General features: G+C 56.2%; 1 protein-coding gene across 3 annotated transcripts in view; it reads right to left on the reverse strand.

Moving 5' to 3' along the window:
• Positions 1-422: 422 nt before the first annotated feature.
• The window catches only part of ST3GAL4 (ST3 beta-galactoside alpha-2,3-sialyltransferase 4), a 35,582-nt gene continuing 12,750 nt past the window's right edge, over positions 423-23,254 (reverse strand). Inside the window, exons 1-11 of one of the 3 annotated variants that reach the window (XM_037038151.1) lie at positions 12,490-12,594; positions 9,762-9,837; positions 9,387-9,483; positions 8,930-9,010; positions 8,581-8,678; positions 8,262-8,322; positions 7,676-7,771; positions 7,385-7,574; positions 6,558-6,701; positions 1,380-1,523; positions 423-1,088 (exon numbers count right to left, since the gene is read on the reverse strand). In XM_037038151.1, coding sequence (XP_036894046.1) covers positions 1,002-1,088; positions 1,380-1,523; positions 6,558-6,701; positions 7,385-7,574; positions 7,676-7,771; positions 8,262-8,322; positions 8,581-8,678; positions 8,930-9,010; positions 9,387-9,483; positions 9,762-9,837; positions 12,490-12,522 — 1,107 coding nt within the window. In that variant the 5' untranslated portion in view covers positions 12,523-12,594 and the 3' untranslated portion in view covers positions 423-1,001. Of the gene's footprint in view, positions 1,089-1,379; positions 1,524-6,557; positions 6,702-7,384; positions 7,575-7,675; positions 7,772-8,261; positions 8,323-8,580; positions 8,679-8,929; positions 9,011-9,386; positions 9,484-9,761; positions 9,891-12,489; positions 12,595-23,254 lie in introns of those variants that run through there. The other 2 variants (XM_037038150.1, XM_037038152.1) reach the window with 2 other exon arrangements.

The following is a 23,254-nucleotide window of genomic DNA, read 5'->3' on the forward strand; positions in this document are numbered from 1 at the left end:
TCTGTAAAGGAAAACTTGGCTTCCTTTGTCTGACTCCACCCGCCTCCTCACACAGACACCTCCCAACATGAGATTTTGCAAACCGCGAGCTGGTGGTAAGAGAGGAAGGAAGGTGGGGAAGGTGCTGCCCCTCCCACCTGGCATCCCCTTACCTCTCCCCACCTCTGGGAAGTACACCAGGATCCAGGATGCCGCACTGGGTGTCCAGCAGACAGGGCTGCTTGGGTACCATTTGCTTGCCTGCCACACCAGGGTGACAATGCATGACTTGGCACCAAGCGCTATACTCAAAAATAAACTTCCTGAATGACTGTGACCTGCTCTGGGTCCCCCGAGGTCTTTAACAAGCCTGTCCACTGCTGGGTCCCACTGCCTGCCCATGTCCTCCCCAATCCAAAAGGACACAGCATTATCACGACTGCTTCTGTTTTAGGAAAAATAGTTTAATTTGTTTGGTACCTCTTTTCCAGGTGAGGTTCCCTTCCCCATGGGACACACCTACCACTGCTCTTCCCATGCCCGCTGGGAGGGGCAGCCACTCTCTGGAGGACGGACACGCACACGCTCCAGGCGACCCCCCCTCCTGGGAGGCCGACTTGGGATCTAGGCCTTAGTGGGCCCCTCACTTTTGTGATTTTATAAAAAGTGGTCCAAACACTGTAAATGCCATGGGACCAGCCCATGACACTTTCTTCCCCTAAATTAAATAGCCCGTTAAATAATCTCCCAGCACTGATGGACAGGAGACATCACAGCAACAGCCCTCGCTCCTTCGCAGGGCTCCCACCGCCCCTGAGCCTCCACCTGGACAAGATCTGGCTTTCACAAGAGCAGCCAGGGGCATGGGCTCTCCTCAGACCTGGCCAGCCCCAGGACCCCTCCCCACACAGGCGAGGGGGAGACCAGGCTGGTCCTGCAGGTACCAGGCACCCACAACACCATGGCTGAGGGTTGCTCTGGCAGCAGAGTGGGCAGACAGATGGGTACAGCTCCTGCCCAAGTCAGAAGTAAGTGAGGTTCTTGACTGCTCCTATTTCCAGCATCCGTTTGATGGCCAGGGCCTCTTGGGAGACGTTGTGGCCTGACCCCTGTGGAGACAGCCAAGGAAGCAAACTGAGGGGCTCCTTGGAGGACTCCTGGCCCAGGACAGCCTCCTTGGCCCTCCCCACTGCCCCACAGTCTGGGAACTCCCTTCCCCATGCCGCCCTCAGAAAGAACAATCTGTGTGGCCAAACACAGAAGACACTGGCCTGGGAGTGCAGAGGCCTGGTCGCCAGTTCGGACTCCAAGAGGCCTCCCTCTGGGCCCCTGGCACCACTCACTCCTCACTGTGTCCCAGGCTGGTCTGCCCCACCCAACTTGCAGGTGGGACGCCTTACCGCCATAGATTTGAGCGTGATCTGTTCGTAGTAGTGAATGGTCTGCTTCCTGTTGTAAGGATCTGGGTAGCCGAAGCCAGCGATGTGCACCACATCACAGAGGTGGAGGGCCAGGGTGATGGCCAGCAGGCCTGTGGTGGGCTTCTGAGGGACGAGGGTATAGGAGGTGTTGTCAGGGGGGAGCTGTGCGCCTGGTGGCATCTTCTGTGCTGTCCTGCACAGCAGCCACCAGCACAGCTGGTGACTGAGCAAGGGAATGGGGCCTGTGTAGCTGAGGGACTGAATTTTTCATTTTATTTAATTGAAATTGAAATCGAACTAGCCATATGTGGCTCAAAGCCACCACACAGCATAGTACAGATGGGGAAACTGTAGCTTATCACTGTTCAGCAGCTCCCTAAGGAGTGGAATGGTTTTGCTCTGAGCCTTGGAGAACCTCACCTCTTTCAGACTTGGGGCCCCCACATTCATGGGGGGCCCTTTGTGAAGTGGGCTTCCCCTTTCTGTCAAGTGGGCATGGCAAGACTTTTCCATTTGCTTCATGGGCTGCTCCAGGGAGCTGCCTGTCCCCATCCCCAGTTCACCCACAGGGACAAATGCCCTGGGGGTCCTAAACACCCCCCATCCTGCTGCCCTCAGCTTCTGCGTCCCAGACACTGCAGCTGGTGGGGCCTCCTGAGGCCAGGGTTTCACCAGCATCTACTTCTGAACTTCACTATCATTTCATTTCATCATCACTTCCTGCCTGGCCTTCCGTCTGTGTTGCCCAGTGTCACCCCGTGTCACCACCACCTCATCCCCTTCAGACCTTCGCCGCACCACGCTGCCACAGCCTTCCAGCCAGCCCTGCCTGGCCACCAGCCCCTTAAACTCACCCACCTCTCCTCTCCCCCTGTGCTCCCGAGGTCAGTTAAACACACTCCCACCCACCCAGCTGTCCAAGCCGGGGACCTGGCATTGTCATACACCTCTCCATGCCACATGTTGTGGCGGGAGAATTCTCAGACTCCCAAAGGCCCTTGCCCTTGCCCGTGTGTGGAAACCACAGCTACGATGAGCTACATCACCTTATGTTGTATTGCTTTGTAGACGGCACCACTGACCATGGCAGTGACAACCCTGGTGAGCTTGACCTAATTCCACGAGCTTATCTATCCGGTCTGGAGCTGAGCAGTGGAGGGTCAGAGATAGGAAGCATGATGGATTTATCCAGCTGGGGTTGGCTGAAGGTGGAGGTCGGGCACGTGGGGAAGAGCTGAGGGAGTTCTGCCCACCCTGGCCGGAGGCCAGTAAGAAAATGGAACCTAAGACTGTATTTCCGGCCAAGATGGAGGCATAGGTAGAAACAGTGTGCCTCCTTGCACAACCAAAATTAAGGACAACAAAGATTTAGAAACAAAAACACAACCAGAACAGACAGAAAATTGAACTGTACGGAAGTCCAACAACCATTTTACCAGACCAGTAAGAGGGGCGGAGTTGGCGGCCGGTGGAGACGGGTCACAGCAGGAAAAGGCGGTGGCAGCCAGACCCGGGAGTGCAGGCAGCGCAGGGCTGACCACGGTCACACATTCGCACGCAGATAAACTAAGCAAACACGGGCAGCAAGACAGACCAAACAACCCAGGGCCCCAGGGATGGGAAATAAAGCCTAAAAGCACCAATTGAAAAGGTGCTGGCGTGTGGGAAGCGGCAGAGGGGACTGAACAAGGGTCATTGTGCCCTCTCTGACCCCACCTTGACACACAGTGTCACAACCCAGCGACATGGGCTGCCCCACCCTGGTGAACACCTAAGGCTCCCCTACTCACACATAACAGGTGCGACCTGACCAAAAATGGCTCAATCAGAAGAACAGCTCAAAGCCCCAGAGCCAATACTTTTAAGTGACCAAGAGGTAGCCAACCTATCAGATGCACAGTTCAAAACGCTGGTGATCAAGATGCTCACAGAACTGGCTGACTGTGATCACAAATTAGGTGAAAAAATGAAGGCTACACTAAGAGAAATGAAGCAAAATGCACAAGGAACCAATAGTGATGGAAAGAAAACTAGGACTCAACTCAATGGAGTGGACCAGAAGGAAGAAAGAAACAACCAACCAGAAAAGAATGAAGAAACAAGAATTCAAAAAAATGAGGAGAGGCTTAGGAACCTCCAGGACATCTTTAAACGTTCCAACATCCGAATTATAGGGGTACCAGAAGGGGAAGAGGAACAGCCATGAGTGGAAAACTTATTTGAACAAATAATAAAGGAGAACTTCCCCAGTCTGGCAAAGGAAATAGACTTCCAGCAAGTCCAGGAAGCTTAGAGAGTCCCAAAGAAGGTGGACCCAAGGAGGAACACAACAAAGCACATCATAATTACATTAGCCAAGATTAACATGAAGAAGAGAATTCTAAAAGCAGCAAGAGATAAACAGACAGTCACCTACAAAGGAGTTCCCATTAGACTGTCAGCTGACTTCTCAAAAGACACCTTACAGGCAAGAAGGGGCTGGAAAGAAGTATTCCAAGTCATGAAATCCAAAGACCTACAGCCAAGATTGCTCTATCCAGCAAAGCTTTCATTTAGAATGGAAGGACAGATAAAGTGCTTCTCAGATAAGGTCAAGTTCAAGGAGTTCATCATCAACAAGCCCTTATTATATGAAATGTTAAAGGGACTTACCTAAGAAAAAGAAGATAAAAAATAAGAACAGTGACAGGACAGCAAACTCACAGTTATTAACAACCCCACCTAAAACAAAAGCAAACTAAGAGGACAGCTAGATCAGGAGTGGAACCATAGAAATGGAGATCACATGGAGGGTTAGCAACAGGGGAGTGGGAGGAGGAGAAGCGGGGAGAAGGTACAGAAAATAGCATAGACAGTAGGTAGAAAATAGATGGGGGGGGCAAGAATAGGAGGGGAAATATAGAATCTAAAGAACTTGTGACACATGGACATAAACGAAAGGGGCGGGAATGGTGGGGGAGGGGTGTGCAGGGTGGAGGGGAATGAACGGGGTGAAAATGGACAACTGTAATGGCATAATCAATAAAATATATTTTAAAAGAAAGAAAATGGGACCTTGTTCCTGCAACCGAGGAACCGGATTCTTCCCAGGGGAAGGAGCTTGGCAATGAGTTGGCCCCCCACTCCCCAGCCTCCCGAGGAGAACTCAGTCCGGCTGCCGCCTGGATTCCAGCCTCGTGCAGGATTCACCATTCTCTGAAAGCTCCTGTTATGCCACCCACGTTTACGAAAGACCTACGGAAGCACCTGCGTTCGCTAAACGAAAGAAATCTGAGGGGGATTTTCACTTTTATGAAAAAAAGGTGAAAAACCAAAGAGCCTCAGCATTTGTTTTGCAGCGAGAGCAGCCCCGCCAAGCTCCTTCCCCCAGAACCACACCCAGCATCCCACCGCCAGAACTTCGAGCTGAGGCTGAACACCTGCGCTTTCTCTAGGTTTACTTCCTGCGCCCGTCAGCAAGATGTGCCCTGACGTATCAGGAAGGACTGAGAGACCTCGTGCGGTGCTATGCTTAGCATGAAACTGGGCACCACTGAACGTGGCAATGGCGGTGAAATAAAGACCCAGAGATCAACGGTGACTGTTTCTCTGCTTCACGCCATTTCAGCTTACACCGGGTTTCACAGGAACACACGGCTTTGGAAGAGCGGGGCAACCGCATACCTGCCCTAGGTAGAGAACCCAGCCACGCTGGGCACGACTTCTGACCCATGGCACGGGGAACGGGGGCACGGGCGCTGCTGGATGCCGCAGCACTGTGGCAGTTTGTGAGGCAATGACAAGAAATGACTGATACAGACCAGGTCCACCCCTTCTGTTTCTCTTCCTGCTGCAGGAGCTGGGTTCCGGGCCTTCCTCTCTCCTGCCTCCCCCTCTGGCCTTCAGGGACAGAACTGCCTCCAGGCTGCCCTGCAACCCCACGTGCAGAACTCAGTGCAGGGGGAGCGTTTGGTGCTGGGTTTTGTCGAATAATGTACCTTCCCTCCATTCTCTGCCAGATGAGCCCCAGAACCTGGGAAGGCCCACCCTCAGCACCACCTTCCTCTGCGGGTGGGGGCTCCGAAACAGCCCCCAGCCAAGGCCTGCCCCCCTCCGAGATCTCACGGCACCTGGTACAACTCTCCACTGGGCATTTGGCGATGCTGTGCTGCTCCCTGTGTGTTTATTCTGCCGGCCCGAGGGCCCTCAGAGCAAGGAGCAAGACTTACTGTCTGTCTGCCTGCCTGCCTGCCTGCCTGCCTGCCTGGGGCTGGCCCTGCTCGGAGCAGTCCCAGCATCAGGGGTTCGACGTGCGAAGCTAAACCCCAGTGGATGCCCATAAAGGAGAAAATTCTTTACTCAAAACCTGGCCTCCACTGTGTGTGCGGGTCTCCATGACAGACCTGCTTTGAAAATGTCTTTTTACATCCTGATGTGGCCTTCAAAGGTCACGTCCCCCACCTCAGAGATAAGAAAACAGAGGCTCCGAGCAGCTGACTTGCCCAAGGCCACAGGAGTCCTGTCTACTTCTGCTGGTCACCTCCGTCTGCTTGCCCACCTGGCCTCCTGGAGGCTCAGAAGGCATGTGAGAACGAGCTCAAGAAGCACCAAGCCACCGCCCATCAGCCGTGATCCCGTGACCGAGGGCACTGAGAGCTAAAACCAAAACCATAACTTGCAAAACTACATCATGACTCCACAAATTCACTGTGATAGGCCAAACTGTAAGCTCAAATCCTGAGCCCAAGCCAGCCCCTCTGCGAGGGCGCTGCTGAAGCGATCTAACAGCGACTGGGCCGGCTTGAGCTGTCCTGCAGATGAGACCACGACAGTCCCAGCAAGGCCCAGCGTAGAAGTGTTGCCCGGCACCTGCCCAAACCATCCTCTAAGTTCAGCCCCGAGCCCCCCGAATGGCCCTCCTGTAACTCTGCACTTTGGAGATGGCCCGCAGTTCTGAAGTCTGCGCTCTCCCCGGCCCCAGCCAGCTAGTAGCCATGTGTGTGTGCCCGAAGGTCCCCCAGCTTTCGCAGGTGCTGCTCCTACGGGAGGTGATGGCTCTCTCCTCCAGGGGGGCGGGGAGGGGCAGGACAGGGACTCTCCCACTTCCTGACTCTCCCAGGCCCTCCCGCTTACCTGCCCCCGGTGCCCCACCCCTCCAGCTGCCCGTCACATCAGCACCTGCTTAACCTTGCGTGGCTGTGGCATGGGCAGGCTCAGCAGTTTGTCAGCTGCAATCTCCATGAAGAAGGGGTTCAGAATCCGGATCTGCTTGGGGTTGACATCCCAGATGAGGGGAGGCTGTTTCCAGAAGCCCTTTCGCACCTAGGGGGATGAGGTCGGAAGGAAGGGATGAGAGATGGGGTGTTTCTCAGGTCCGGCCTGGTGGTTCTCAGCCAGGGAATGGGGTCCATGGGATGGCTGAGAACATCAGGGTGAGGGCAGGGAGGTGAAAGTCTGCACCAGAGATAGGGGGACCACAGGAGTGGAGCAGGGCGAGAGAGGAGGGCGCCCCCACCTGGAGGGGCCAGGAGACACAGTGAATAGAGCACAAGGTCCAACCATCCCATTTCTAAGAATCTCCAGGCGGGGTGAAGGGATTGGCCTTGAGGTCAGAGTTGTGTAAACACTGGGCAAAAACACCAGCCTGGACAGTTCAGCACTTGACTAGATGATAAGGAGACACAGTGGACTTTCTGAGGAACACCTGGAAAGGTCCCAGATCTTGAATGTCCTAACCTGCCCCTGCCCGGAGACGACTGCCGACTGCTCCTCCACTCCCAGCTCTCTCCCTGGCAAACACAATTTGGCAGCTTTTCTGCCCCAGGCAGCCTCGAGTCTGGGACGCCCTTGGCGGCCGCCTGATTCCTGCCGGTCCCGGGCCCTGGCCACCAGGCAGCCCTGCAGGAGACTGGGTTCCTGTCTCCCCCCGCCAGCTCTGGGACAGCAGAGCAGACATCATGGTATGGAAAGCTGGACTCACACAGGGTCCCCATGTCCCCACATACCCGCTTCTTATCACTCAGGATGCTCTCAATCCAGTGGAAGTCCATGGCCTTGAAAGCCACCAGGACGAGCAGTGTGTCAGGGTTGTTCTCCACCTTGGGGTTGAAGTGTGCAGACTCGGGGTAGAAGAGACGCATGGTGGTCTTGGAGCCCACATCACCCTCATAGCCGGACACTGGGGCATTGTTCAGCCTGGAGGCAGGAGAAGGCTGCTGTCGCCCAGGGCACACACCCCCACCCCGGCCTGTCTGCAGCCTCCCGCAAACAGAAGTGGGCAAGCGGGCCATACAGACCTGATGACCACATCGTGCTTGTCGATGGCCTCCCCCAGCGAGCTATTGCGCAGCCGGTGCCCGTTGCCCACCACCACACAGCGGCGGCACTGGAAGCTGCCAGAGCGGGGGAATGCGGGAGAGGGCGCTCAGACCTGGGAGCAGCTGCGGCCCCACCCTGGGTCTGCCCCTGCCCAGGCCCTTCAGTCCCTGGTCCCCGGGGGAGCAGGCATCTCCAAGGGGCCCTGGGCCTCTGTGACTGGAGAGGAAACCCAGCAGGGCGAGGGAGGCAGAGGAGGGGAGACTTGAAGACGACTGAGGAATGCCAGTAAAGGACCCCACTGCAGAGTCCCTCGCCTGCTGCCGGGGCCTGCCTGTTGCCTCAGCCGCCTCTGCCTGGTCCAAAGGCCAGATGCCCAGGCTCACTACTGCTGTGGGGACTGATGCACCTGCCTCCCCTGGAGATGGGCAGGCTAGGAAACAGGCAGAATAGGCCACGGGGGACCAGCAGCAGGAGGGTTCGATGGGGGTGCTAGGCCCCAGCTGCTTCTCACTGGGGCAGGAAGGAGAAGGCACTGGGGCTAGAGCAAGAGGGCAGTCTCCTTACCGCAGGATGCTCTCCGGAATGGAGGAGCTGGTAATGGCCAGAACCCGAAGGAGCACGTCCTCTACAGAAAGAGCAGATGGGAAGGGGCTACTGACAAGAGCCAGCACGCCACTCTCCCTCTTCCACTCCTCGGGGCTTTGCGTGCCTTCTGCACCCCTGCCCCAGGGCGGAGCCTGGGCCTGGCTGAGAACCTGGGCATGGGGACTGGCTCCTGCCAGCTCTGGGCCCTGGCCAGGGTGCTGGGCCCTGGCCAGGAGGGCCAAAAAGGAGGGGGTGGCCCAGGTGACTCACTGTCCCCACAGCCCCAGGCAATGCTTACCACTCCCCTTGGTCCCGTAGGGCAGCTCGTAGGCAGAGGGTGTCTTGACCCAGAAGTAATCCTTAAGCTGCAGGAAGACGGGCTGATCTCGAGAGTAGCTGCAGAGAGGTGAGACAGGGCAGGGTGGGACGGGAAAGGATCAACGTGGAGGTCAGAACCAGGGTCAGGCCCCTGACTCACACCCCAAGTGCATGTCCAAGAGCCCTTTCCTCCTCCACTGACTTCTTCCAACCCAGGTCCACCGCACGCCCACCCCCAGTCCAACTAGCTCTGAGGCCCCCCACCCCGTGAGACTCTCAGCCCTGGCTGTCCTCAGGCCCTGCCCACCCACCTCAGCCTAAGCACTCACTTGCCAAAGAGCTTAGCGGCCTTCCTCTCTGCCTCCCCCTGCAGGCAGGGCTCCTCCTTGTCTGGGATGGGAAAATAGAAACTGGGGGCGGAAGAGGAGGAAAGGCAGGAGCTAAGGTCAGGTCAGCTGCCGGGCCCAGCCTCCACCTTCTCCCTCGGGCACATGGGTCCCAGGTGCTGAAGCGCAATATGTGCGGGAGGAGGGCGTCATTTCAACCCCTGGTCCGTTTTGAAACCAAACCATGGAGGCGGCTTCTGAACACCCCAGCAAGGGCCTGGGCGCACCATCCCACGGCCTGCCCCCAAACCCACCAGCTACCCTCCTGGAAGAATCTCGAGCTAGCAGCTAAAGGCAGAGGTCACCCTGGAGCTCCCTGAACCCCTGCCTCACTCTGTCCCCACCCTGTGACGCCCCTTCCCGAGTCTGACATGGAAGCTGGACTCACAGCCCGACGCACCTGTCCTCTCGGGAGATGGAGTACCACACCATAATGACCAGGACCAGCACCAACATGGCCAGCAGCTTCCAGCCTGCAGGGCACACGCACAGAGGAGCTGGAGGCAGAAAGAGGCAGGTACGGTCCTCGTCTACCTTCTCACCAGCCCTGTTTGGGGCCCCCCCAACCCCACAGCTCAGGCTGGCCCAGCCCCTGGCCCAGCCTGGCCCTTGCTTTCCGGCAAAGGGCTCAGGCCCGAGCACTTCCAATGTCCTTCAAGATAAAGGGGGGCCTCACTCCCCGTCTGTCCCTCCACAACCCCCTGGGTCCAGGGATGATAATGAAGACTGCTTCGGGGGGTTATTTTTGGGATGGAGGCTCTTGGGCATCACTCACGGGACTTGTTGATCATGTTTCTCAGCAGGAAGCAGGGTTCCTGGGGAGAGCTGGCATCCCGGCTGCCTCGGGCCACCTGGGAGACGGGAGTCAGAGGTGTCTGTCTGGTCAGCTCACACTCACGCCTGCCAGCCTCTGGAGCAGGACACGCCCACGGCCCGCCTCTTTCCACCTCCTCTTTCTGCCTGAGCTGCCTCGGGACAGCCATCCAGAGCAGGCCCTTCTCTTCCTGGACGTCCCCCAACCCCTCAAAGGCAGATCAGAGGCCCATGTGCCAGGAAGGGAAACCAAGTCCAACCCCTGGAGGGTCAGGTTCCGGGCCAGAGTGGCTGGCTGCCGCTTCTCCGGAGTGGCTCCCTTTGCTGTCCTCTTCCCAGCTTTGACCAGGGAAGGGCCAGTTCCGGGAGGCAAATGGGCACCTCCACTTATTTTTTTTTACAAGAAAGTCAAGCTAACTGTATACGGGTGTGATTCATATACTATGCAATTAAATGTTTATTCACCACCACCCAAGGCCTCACCTTGCTTGCTTCTGGCCACCATTCACCTCCCCATCACCTGTCTCTCACTACTCCAGCCAAACAGGCCTGCGCAGGCCAGACAGTGAGGTCTGCTGCTCACTCAGTAACAGAGAGGCCCTACAATCGCACAATGTGGCCGGGACCACGCTTTGGAGTCGGCACAGGGGAAATTTCTGCAGCGTCCACAGCCACACAGAGAGGCCTGGGGCGCTGCCATGCCGGGTCCCCCAGGGATCCGGGTCCCTCGGATCCCTGGGCCATTTACCAAAAGCCCAGGTTCTCGGGCCCTCCCCTGGAGCGGCTTCGGTCAGCCCGTGTGGGCCTAGGGCGGACACTTCCACAAGCAGCCCCAGTTTCGAGGCATGAGCAGCTGACCTCTCCAGGATCAACGAACAATCTCAACTGTTTCTCGGAGGCGGGGGACAGCGTCTGGGCAAGGCCTGGTTTTTGTCACAGATCACAAATCAGTGACCCTGAGCACTGTCCTATCTCAAAGTCATGCCCTGTGCCAGGCGGGCATTCGCTCCTCGTGGAGTCCCCAAGCCCGGAAGGAGGGGGCCATGTGGGGACAAGAGCCAAGTGTCCTCAGGGGGGTCAGGGCACCCATTTCCTAACCCCGGTCGGGACAGAGGGCAGCCTCGTCCAGTTGAGTCCCAGGTATGCTGTCAGAAGACCCCAAGAGAGGTCATGGTTCTAGTAACTTCCCTGATTGCTTTTCTAGAACAGAAGTACAGGACTCCCCCACCTGCCCACAGCCACAGCGCCGCGCACTCCCTGCACGCTGCCTCTCCGCAGCCTCCAGGGCAGTTCTGACCTCTCTGTCCTTCTGTGACTATCTGTTTACTTTCTGATTCCCCCAGTGGAGTGGACGCTCTGTGCCCACAGGAGTCAGGCCTGCTGGTCCCTGCACTGACCCCACCATGTAGTGGCTGCCTGGCACACGGCCAGCCCCGAACAGTGGTGAATGAACAGCACGTTGGGCTGTGTTGGGGGAGTCACGTATCCCTCTCTGACCCTCAGTTTCTTTGGCTGTAAAACTGGGGCATGGGCGCTGGCCACTTGCAGGTCACCACGCATCTGAGTGGCTGCCTGGGCCTCACTAGGAAACAATAGAAATGCTTCCTCTCAGGCCTGCTCCGGACCCACAGAATCAGACCTGAATTTGAGTAAGATCCTGACAATCTGAATGCACATTCAAAGTGTGAGAAGGGCTGGTCAGGATGGAGGGGTGTGCTCCAGGCCCCGAAGAGAGTTGCCCCGGGGTGCTGATGGTTCCAAACCGAGGAATTCTGACCTTGCAGGACTCGCACAGCACTGCAATGGTCCAAGCACCCCAGGCGACTCTGAGGTTAAGCAGCACGGAGCCGGAGGGCGGCGAAAGCAGGTTCCTCCCACTGGAACAGGCACTTTCTGACTCAGTGGGTGTGGGTGGGTCCGAGCCTAGCCAGCCCCCAGGGTCGGGGTGGGGGGCCCTGTGGCTAGGCTGAGACCAGGGCCCTCCCAGCTCCCACACTTCCCCAGGTGACCAGGGCTCCCCCATGTGACGTCATCTCCCTCGATGTCGGAAGATCGCAGTGCCGATTGCACAAGGCAAGCGATCACCTGAGAAGTTTAAAAATGTACAGACATCCAGGCCCCACTCTGCCAGATTCTTACTTAATTGGTCAGCGGCAGGGCCCGGCCCGGCTAAGTGGAAAGCAAGGCAGACCCACCGCTGCCTCCACCTTCCTCCGGATTCCAACATGCGGCTGAGACGGACACACCACAGAGAGCGTGTGCCCCGGCAACTGAAAGACAGATAGACACTCAGCCGCCCCAGAGGCCACCCTCAGTGGAGGCCACCATCGCCAGCAGAGGGGACTGGCACTGACCAGTCCCAAGCAACATGACAACTAGCCCTTCTTTGACCAAAAAAGTTGTGCACTGGTGTGTCCGTTCCCAAACCGCACTGGCTTTCTGCTCAGCAAACCAGCTGGTCTTAGGGCTTGCTCTAAGGTACCCCCTCCAGGGTCTCATCAGCCCAACCCCTCCCCTCCCTCGCTGAGCCAATCCCAGGGCATGGCTAGCTGCTCCCAGACACCCGGGAGCGTGGTCCTTGGGCTGGCTGCTGCCTCGGGACAACGGGTAGCCTTCTCCCAGCAGCTCCCCCCCATGCCAGACTGAGCCCCGAGGTATGAAAGGACAGGAGAGAACCCCAAGTGGGGTACCTGGGCAGGAAAGCAGGCATCTGATCCACTCATCCGGTCCAAGGTGTGGCGGCAGTCTCTACCTGCCACCGGCTGCCGGGAGACGGGCTCACCCAACCCGCGAGCCAAAGCTCACCCCAGGACCAGTAAGGCTGTGTGTTCTTTGGGGCTCTGCCAGGAGCCACAGTGTCCGGGCAGAAGGGAGGCTGGTGGGAACTGCCACAGCACTCACCAGAGGGCAGCCTGGGGGTCACCGGCCACAGAAACAAACCCCATGGAAACAGCAACCAGAAGTCCCGCTGACGCGACACAGGGAGTACTCAGCAGGCAGCGGCTGTTCCAAGCAGAACAGGAGACTGAGCTGCTCCCCGAGGCTGCAGCAGGGGGCCAGGCCCCCAGAACCCCCGCTGGGACACGGGGACATAGCATAATGTTCCTCCGAAGGCTGAGGGAAGGGGGTTGGGAGGCAGAAGCACAGGGCCAGCTCTCGTTGGCTCAGAGACCTTGATCAACGTCACGGTCCCCTTGCTCTGTAGGGAGAACTGGAGGCGCCTGCCTGTGGCCACCACTAGACTCCCCTGCCGCTCCTGCCCCCTCCTAATCCCTGTACCTGGACCCTGGGCTCCCACCCACCTTTCCAGCTTTGCTCCTGACCAGCGATTCCTGCCCCCTGCTCCCACCCGCCCTCGGCCCTGACCCTTCCATCTCTCCCGCTTCCTCCACTCCCTCTGACCAATGAACTACTCAGGTGTCCCTCTTCCTAAAACAAAACTTTGTCCCTCTCTGCTTTGCTCTCCTCCTCAAGCTACCCCTGCATCTCTCTCCTGGCCTCCGACAGTCACGCTCCCCACACAGCCCCTCACCCTACTGCAGCCCTGCCTCCCACCCTTACTTCTACGCTGAAATCAGTCTTGCCAGAGCCTTTGACACCACTAGCCAGTGCCTCCTTCTTGGCTTCCAGGCCTAACCCCTCCCCAGGTTCCTTGCTGCCTCCGTGACCGTCCCTGCGCTGGCCCTGAGGCTCCGAGTGTGTGCAGTATCCAGGGACGTGCACCCTTGAACTCCCTTTCTCCCCTGTTTTCACAGGAGTTCATTCGTGTCCAGAGCTTTAAGTACTACCCGCACCTGAGGATTCAAGGTCTTTATTTCCAGCCCTTTAATTTCTTTCCCGGAGCCCACCCTAATACCGCTAACCTTCTATGACACATGCCACCTGGATGACCTTAAATTCTTCAAAGTGAGCCTGTCCCAAACCAGACCCGTCTCTCCCCACCCCCTGCCCCCGCATGATCAACTCAGTCCCCAACACTTCCCTCCCGGTCACACCATCCCTGCTAAACAGTTACTAAGTATTGATTCTGCCCCATTTCCTAATTCCAGCAAATGTTTGCCAAACTCCCTCAAAGGCTTAGCATTGTGGGAGGTACGGGAGATACAGAGCTTTATAAAACTTATCCAGAGACTCAGAAATATTCAGGAGGCAGCACCCCATTCTCCTCCTCTCAAGCCAGAGACCGAGTCCACATCCCACCCTGATTCCCCTGCGTCCTAACTGGTCTCTTACTCGTGAGTCGTTTCTCACTCAAGCCCCTTCCCTGGAACAGCCCACATGGTGTCTTTCTAAGAAACAACTTGGATCAACCCGCCCTCCTGCTTCAATCACTCCCTGTTCCTTAAATGAAAATCCAAAACTCCTCAGAGGCAACCAGGGACCTTCCAAGTCCAGCCACAGCCACCTCTGACTCCGAGGGACAAGCGCCGCCTCTTCCTTCCGCACCCAGCTCTCTGCCCCAGCCCCCGTCACCCTGGCTGCCGGTCAATTCCACCCCGTCTGCAGCACCGGTTCGATGACACCTCAGCCACCAAGTCTTTTCTGACATTTCTAAGCAACTGATGTTTCTCTTCTCACAAACTCCTGTTTATATCTCGATTTTAGCCCTTACGGGTCATAAAATTCCATATTACAGAATGGCTGCTTTGCATGCCTTGGCACACTACCTCTGACCTCTGAACTTGGAGGCTTGTTTATACTGAGAGTCTATTGGGGTGCCTGGGATAGAGAAGATACTTTATCAGCTAATGTTACTTTGTATTAGGTTATTATGTATTGTTTCATCCTGCCCGGCACACTGCAGCCTCTGTGGTCAGGAGCTTCTTCACAAAGTCTCCAGACATAAAGAATCACAGTGCCTAAGCCCTGGTGGGGTGGCTCAGTGGATTGTGCACTAGCCTGGGAATTTCAGAATAATAGTATCTAGAATGTAGCAATTGTATTATAAATGTCTGACGTAAAAGTAATACAATGAAGTTAAAAATGTATGGCACCCCTTACTCACAACTGAAATGTATTGTGCACTTCCTTGGGGCGACACCAGGGGTGGGGCTTGCCAGCACTGTTGTAGGGAGCCGTCCTGTGCACCACAGAATGGTGACCTTGACCCCCTGGATGCCAGTAAGACCCCCCCAACTCCCCAGCTATGACAAACAAAACATCTCCAGAAATTACCGAACGCTGAGAACTCTTCTGCGAGACATGTTCAAGGGCAGTCCAAGTATGATCTCAACGCTGTGAGTTAAACACTATCATTACCTCTCTGTGCCAGAGACGGAACTGAGGTGCCAAGAGAGTCAGCCACTCGCCCAGGGTCATGCAGCTCAGGGGGGAGGGGGCTAGCACTCAGGCTTCGTGCCAAGCCCGCACCCCAAACTCCCCACTCTGCTGCCTCTCACCCCACCCTGCCCAGGAATCGCTCCCTGGACTCTGTGATCCCTGGAGCGTCCGCCTGCTGCCCTCCAGCCTGGGGCTGTGCTGGAAGCTGTCCGGCACGTTCTCAGCGCATCCAGCTGCACTGGCAGGATGACTTTCGCCCTCCATCTGGACACCAGACCTCCAGGCGGGCCGGCTACAACCGTGCTCGTTTTTACGCAGCAACGTCCCGGCCCTGGCGCGGGGCTGAAATACCTCCGTGGGCAAGCCAGGTCTCCTGGGCCCGCAACTTGTGTGGCTGCCACTTTGAGCAGAAAGCAGGACCGCAAGACACCTGTGGACACACACCCATTTCCCCTCAGGAAGCCAGGGCCACGTTTCCAGCCCGTCACGGGGTCAGCTAACCCTCGGCAGGTCCTCTCAGCCTGGTGTCTGCGGCCAGTACTCCAGAGGGGACTCGCACTGGGCTGTGAACTTAACGGAATGAACACAACGGCCAGGGGAGGCTGTGGAAGTTCTCCTGGGGGTCCCAGTCCACTTTCGTCACTGACTCACGGACGTGGTTCATCCATACTGGACAAGGGACCGGTCATCTGTATTCTCCTCTGCCTGAAAACCCTCTGTGGGCCCCTCATCACGAGGAAAGCCCACAGCCTTCTCTCTGACCTATGAGGATGCCTATGGCCCACCAGCACCACTCCCGTCCCTACTTCCCAGCTCACCCTGGCCCCGCCCTTTCTAGATCGGGCAAGGCACGCCCCTCCCTCTGGGCCATCTGTTTGGTAGGAAATGCTTCCCCCTAGACATTCAGCTCCTTACTCACCCCCATCTCCCACCCAAACTCTGGCATATACCCCATATTTCAGGTGTCCCTCCTGCTTGCAGAAATGTCCCCTGTTGTGGTTTGCCGCTCTGCGTGTGGGACAGTGCCTGGCACACAGGAGGCTCTCCACGCAGCTTAGTTGGATGCACCAGTGCACCTCCTGGGGCAAGAGGGGAAGAGGTGGAGGCAGGTCGGGGACCTGCTTCAGCCCTGGGGGCCACAGCCTGTGGGCTGCATCCTGTGCGCCTCACTGAACAGCGTGGCGAGAGCAAGGCTCACTGCATGCCGGAGGGAGCGGGGCTGCCCCGGCCCCAGGCTCATTCCAGGCAGCAAAGGACAGAGTGACTGACCAGCTGCCCCAAGGCCCACCAGTGAGCAGAGGGGGCATCCCTCTAGACATTCAAAGGGAGGGGGCAGGACAGGCCCCAAACAGCCCAGCACTGCAGCTTCGGGCACAGAGACGCATGGAAATGTGGTATCACCCACCTTATGAGCTGCCAGTCACAAGACACCACAGGGAACCATTTGAAAATCATACTTCTGGTGTGGGCCAGGGAGGGGCAGGCACTTTGAATTCCATTCTCTGGGTGAGGAAGCAACAGTGGTGTGGCCGGGCAGACAGTCCATTATCCAGGCCCGTGTCCAGGATAAATAAAGAAAAATGTAGTGTGGCTGTGGACCCGCCCTGGGTTCCTAGTCGGGGGCTTCTGCATGCTACCCTCCTCCAACCGCCCACCCCGGGGCTGAGGAGTTCAGACTGAAAGCTGAAGGCCCTGCTGGAGATGGGGCTTGAAGCCGGCTCACCAACAGTGTGGCCAGTGCCCCCTCATACACACACACGGTCCCAGCCCTGCCTGGTCCCATGCGGTGGCCCCATGCGGTGGTCCATGTCATGTGAGGCTGTGAAGTGCTAGTAGCCGTGTGGCTGGTCCACGCTGAGATATGCTCTAAGTGAAAAGTACATGCTGGACCTCAAATTAGTACCAAAAAGGTCAACTACCATCTTTAAATTATTAATACTGATTGCACATTGAAATAATATTTTGGCTACATCGGCTCTTAAAGTATTAAAATTAATTTCACCTCACTTTCTACAAATGTAACAAAATTAACACTTTTAAAATTAAAAACTGCACTAGGGCTGGCCCATGTGCCTCCCGTTCCCTCTCTGTTGGACAGCGCTGCCTGGGGGCCCCTCGAGGACCCCGCTGGGAGCGCCAGGGCGCTTCTGGGCTCTGAGTCCAAAAGGCTGACTTGGGGTCTGAGATGCTGAGAAGGGGCCTCAGCCATTCTGACCCCAGCCACCGTTCATACCATCCTGAGTCTCCAAGTGCCACCGAGAAGAACCCCCTTTTCCCCGCATGCTGCTCCCCCAGGCGACTGGGGCTCTGGGTGTGGGGGCACAGCTCAAGGAGACACTGCCACCTGGCCCACCCCCAGGCTCTTCCTGACCCTGACATCTTGGCCCGGTGGCTGGCCCCCCACCTGCTGGGCCCACGCGGACAGATGGGCAGCACGGCAGGGCTGGCCAGCAGGTCCCACCAGACTCCCGCACCAGAGCTTCTCTCCTGCTCCGGCCCAGAGCTGTGCCCAGGGGGCTGGCCCCTGGGTCTGGACCCGGTGTGGGCCACCTGCCAGTGTGTGACTTTGGGGAACCACCTGGCATCCCTAAGCCCCCTCTCCCAGTCTGTGAAATGGAGGCAAAGGAGCCCGATGGGACACACTGGGTAAGGCACACAGGACGTGCTCAGTGAAGAGACAACTGCCAGCGCCTCATTTTCACGCACTCGGTGGGATCCCAAAGCTACAGCTGTGAAGAACGGAGGATGAATCACAACACCACGTAAAAAAACAAACAGGCGGTTCTCCAGCCAGTCTGTTCTGTGACCGAAAGCACACTAGACTGAGAACCTTACGCCATGCACGACTGACTGGGCCCTGAACTGAGACGACCTGAGGCCTGGCCAGCACCTCCTAAAACACACCTTCTCCTTCCCAAATGGGCATTTCAGCCTGCCCACCCCCATCCGCACTCGGACTCCACCTGAGAATGGAGGTGGGGCCGAGGGGGACTCAGTGCCAACAGCCTCAGGTCTGAACCCCTGTCAGGGCAGGAGTGCTGTGGCATGAATGTCGGGGGTCTGGAATCGTTGTGAGCCAAGGCCAGCCTGCCCTCCCCAGCCTCCCCTTCCCCCACGTGCTCCCTCCTGGCACGGACCCCGATCTAGGAGCTTCCTCGCCCACCCCGCCCCCACTGTGGTCCGCCTCACCACGTCACCCGTTGAATTTTCCTTGTCACAGTGAGACCACACTGTCTCCTGTGCTGACGCGGCTGTCTGCACCAAGGAAGCAGGGACTTCCTGTGGCCCACCGTATCCTCAGCACCAAATGTAATGCCTGCAGGTCATCAACAAATATTTAAACAAATAAATGAATGAGCCAATGAGCAGAATAAGAGCGGACAGAATATTTCATCACGGCGAGACGTCCCAGACCCTTAGTTGCAAAGGCCTGGGCACAGGAGGGGTCAAGGGCTGGAGGGGCCAGCAGATGCCACATGCTCTGCCCAACACGTCACGCTCACAGGACATCCGTAGCACCTCTGACTCATCCCAACCACCAGCAACTCCGGGGCTACAGTGCCACACCTCGAGCTGACATCAGCCGACCTGTGTGGCCCCAGGAGAGGAGCTGGCCGGAAAAACCCCTCTTCTCACCCAGGAAACCTCCTTTCCTCTTTACTTGCCCCTTCACAGGCGGCAGCCTGGGCTAAGATCCAGGGCCCAGGCCCCAGCCCCCAAAGCACCTTTGGCCTCCTGGAGGCAGAGGAAGAGAATCCAGGTTCGTAAATAGCACCCACCTCAAAGGCAGGTATCTCGGACACGCACAAACACCAGACAGCCAGATAAAAGGCCCCCTCCCACCCCAGGCTCCTTTGTGTTCTGAGGTCTTGGTTTACTTCAATAACTGACCATTTGGGCTACACTTTAGATTATGGCTTTTATGTTTCAGTTTCACCAATAACGAGCAAGTCACGGCTCTCTGGTCTCGGCAGCGGAGGCGGGAAGACAGAGGGAACGTCGCTGGTCGGCCAGCGCCACAACGAGACGCGCATGCTGTGCCTCCGCTGTGGCCCCGAGGCCGGCGGCCTTCAGAGTCCACCTGCGCAGGGCAGCCACCCCACCAGGTGGAAGAGGAAGTGCAACCGGAGCGCCAAGGCTAAAGGACAAACCACCACCAGGACTGGTCACGTGAGTCACCTCAAAGTCACACACAGCAGACTCAGGCGTGGACTCCATGAAGGAGCAACACACAAGCCCAGGAGGAAGGATTTCAATGATTAATCGCACAATTAACGTTGTGGCTTATTTTAAAAAAGGGTGAATCCTCGAAACTCTAGGCCGGCACTTTCAACCCCAATTAAAACAGAAGCAGGGCCTACCTCTCCCCGCCCCCAACCCCACAGGTGCAGTGTCCCCCTAGGCCCTGCGAATGGTAAACTTCCATGTTTTCGAAGTTCCTGATGACGGTCACCGAAGCACGTCTTGTCATCACAGTGAGACCCACAAGGGCAAGCCTGGCCACAGCGCGGGGCACTGCCAGGCGAGGCTGGCACTCACCTCTCCTCCTGGCAGCTGGGCCCACTGTGCACGTGATACGGGACACAGGCAGCTGCCCGGGCCCAGCGGGGAGGAGGGGCACAGCCAGCCAGACCGGGCCCTGCACCAGTGCGGACCCCAGGCACCGGCCAGATGCAGGATCCACGCCGAGGTGGGGGGAGGGGGGAGGCCGCGCTGGAGAAGCCCTCTGCGCTCTTTCCTGGTGCAGCCTCCCCTGGCACAGACATGGTGCCCAAGCCCCTGACCAGAGCCCCCTCTACAGATGACATCATCTCCACACCAGTCAGCCACAGGCAGGGACAGCGGGGCAGCGGTTAAAAGTTCTGGCCTTGGACAAGCCAACACACAGCACATACGTGTCATCGACAAATACCTGGGTATGTCGGGACTCCTTCAAATCAGCGAAAGAGCGAAGAGGAAAAAGGACAGGAAAACGTAATTCACAGATTCAACTCCAACACAGGTGAACATGACAAATGTTCGTGGGAGGCTGGACGGGAAAGGTGACGGGACTGAGAATAGAGACTGGCAGGGACAAAACTGTCCCGGGGATGTGAGTGTGGCACAGAAAGTCTGGCCAACAAGGCGGCGGTAGCGAGCGCTGTGGGTGGGGCCTGTGGGCCCCCGCAGCGTCGGGGTGGGGGGCCCTCTGTGAGCACAGGACTGTCTCAGCACTATGCTGTACCCCCCAAAGTAATACAAGAGAAATCTGAATGGCCACTGTAACTGAAAAACAAAACTTTAAAATAAAATATAAGCTCAAAAAAGAAAAATATAGAGAAATGATGAATGGATTACTATCAAAGCATTGTTTTAAGCTCAGTATTTCATTTATATCCACAACAGAACTTATCTTCTCACTTTCCTGGCCTTAAAGGGGCCAACGTGTCAACAATAGTTTAATACAGCCTTCTCAGTTCACCTAGTTTTCAAACTAGAACACTTTAGTGTTTAACACCTTCTCAGGAACCAGCAACGCATGAGTCATTTTAAAATCACTTTAATTACGAAAACGCTCTTTGCACAGATCCATTACGGTCATGCATCCTGTGAAGATCACAATGGAGCTGAAAAGCCCCTGCCACCTGGTGACGTCACAGCCATGCACTGTGGCAGCACAACACATTACTCACGGGTCCGTGGTGAAGCTGGTGTGAACCAGCCCCCGAGCTGCTGGTGGTGTGGGAGGGGAGTGTGTGCAGTTGTGCCCAGCACATAGTGCCTGCTGATGACAGTAAACGACCATTCACTGTGCTGTACTTTTTATCATTGCGGTGCGTTCTTTCTCCTTGTAAAAGATATTTTCTTTTGCTGGAGAACAGGATGCCGTGTTTTGCCAGCAGCAGCCTGATTCATCCTGTGTTTACGGCCTCTTTGGATTGCATCTTTTCCTCAAGGGCTGGGTTTCATCTCCGGTTGTTTTTTATGATAACGTGCTGTACAGGGTTGTCGCCCAGGAGCCACAGACTCCTCCATAAAGCCCAGGTGTGCACTCGGTGCACTGTCTGATGTTCACACAGGACAGAACTGCCCCGTGAGCCCCAGCAGGGCGCTCCGCGGGCTGGAGCCTTGTCCTGATGCACCAAGGTTGTGGGTTCGGTCCCCAGTCAGGGCACGTACACCAAGCAACCAATGAATGAATAAATATGTGAAACAACACTTATTTATGCATTCTCTCTTTAGAGAGAGAAGCCTCTCTCCCTAAAAAAACAAATCAGCACATTTTAAAAAAACACCTAACGATGTGTCTCTCAGAACATATCCCTGTTGTTAAGCAGCACATGACTGCATTTTAAAGTTAAAAACTTACAAAATAATGCTGAGCGTGTGTGCAGCTGGGCAGCACTGTTTGTGCATTTGTGTGTGTGTACACATGCCGTGTGCACTTAAGGGAGACCCACAAAATATAGGGGTGCTCCCCAACTTCAGTGAGTATTACACTCGGGGAAGGCGCAGGACAGGGCGGGCTGTAGGGGCAAGGTAGTTCTATACTTGTGACATTTTATTCCTTAAAGAAAAAAACGATGTAATAAGGGGAAACAGGCACACCTGTTAAATGTGGCTGATGACTACCGGGGTCTGTTATATTATTTTTAAGACAAAAATTCAGAGGCTATAAAAGAAAAAAATTGGTATCTGAGAACACAGTTAAAAGGCAAAGGAAAACATGGAAAAATACCCGTCATGTATGTGTACCAGACTAGTTACTTCCCTTAACTTATAATGTGCAAATCAGTAAGAAAAAAAGAAACAGAACTTGACAGTTGGCCAAGGACATGAACATACAACACATGGTGATGGCGACGGGCACACAGGGAAAGACGCTTGTCCTGCCCATCCCACTGACCCCCGGACCCTGGCTGCCACTGGAGCTAGGGCACCTGGCCGGGGGGGGGGAAGCAGGACCCAGGCCAACCTTTTGGGAGGTGACTTGGCATTATCTACCAAAATCCCCTTCAGCAGGGGAATCCCATTGAATCCCACATTTATGCCACAGAAAAGTTTCATTTTACGCGCCGAGATCTTTCCGTGGAGATCCTTCCAGCGGCCCTATTTGCAACAAGGAAGACAGACCCAACCGGCAAATCTACGCAGAACCCTGACCCACCTGGCTCAGTGGTCTGGGTGCCACTTGTTCTATTCCAGTGAGGGCACATGTCTGGGCTGCGGGTTCGGTCCCCAGCAGGGGGCGAACGAGAGGCCCCTGACTGATGTCTCTCTCACATCGATGTGTCTCTCCCTCTCTTTCTCCCTCCCTTCCCCTCTCTCTAAAAAAATAAATACATCTTTCTATAAAAAAGAGAACAGACTATGGTCTTTAAAAAAGAGAGAAAGACCCATGCGAACGCCCACCCAGAGCACTGAGGCACGGCAGCGGAACACCCTGCCGCCATGAAAAACAGGAGGCAAATCCACGCACGTGGGTCCCCCAGGCTCTCCGAGGTCTACTGACTTTCTCAGAAAGATTTTATTTGTTTTCTTTCAGAAGGAGGGGAAGGGCAGGAGAAAGAAAGGGAAAGAAACATTGACTGGTGGCCTCTCGCACGCCCTGACCGGGACCCAGCTCACAACCCAGGCATGTGCCCTGACCTCTCCCTTCGCAGGACTGAGCCCAACAGAGCCACGCCACTCAGAGCCATATGACTGATGTTTCAAAGGCAGGTGGAGAGCAGTGCTCTGTGGATCTCCAAAATGTGCTCTTCACAAGAGATGTGCATGCGTACACTGACAAGTCCATACGCCAAGACTACCTGGAAAGATGCAGACAAAACTAAGATGGCTACCTCTCTAGAGGGAAGTCCCGGGGGCAGGGGCCTGGGATGGAAGGGATAACCTCTTTTTATCACATACCATTTTCGTATGTGTAACTTTTTAAACTGGTGAGTAGGATACACTTTCAACTAAAAACTTGCTACAAAGAGAAGAATAGAAAATGAGGAATGTAACTCTGGAGACTCACACACTGGGACTTCAGTCCAGCTCAGCTACTAACTAGCTGTGCGGCTGCTGGCAAGTCAAGCCTCCAGGTGCCGGCTCTTCCGCTGGGTCAAGGGAGACACAAACGCGGTGCTGCTGTTGCTATTTCGCAGCCGGACATGCAGGGAAGAGGAGCTCTGAGGATCTCTACCACCGAGA

The sequence above is a fragment of the Sturnira hondurensis genome, unplaced genomic scaffold, assembly GCF_014824575.4.
Source record: "Sturnira hondurensis isolate 20B ecotype Veracruz unplaced genomic scaffold, ASM1482457v3 Scaffold0024152, whole genome shotgun sequence".
Classification (NCBI taxonomy): domain Eukaryota; kingdom Metazoa; phylum Chordata; class Mammalia; order Chiroptera; family Phyllostomidae; genus Sturnira; species Sturnira hondurensis.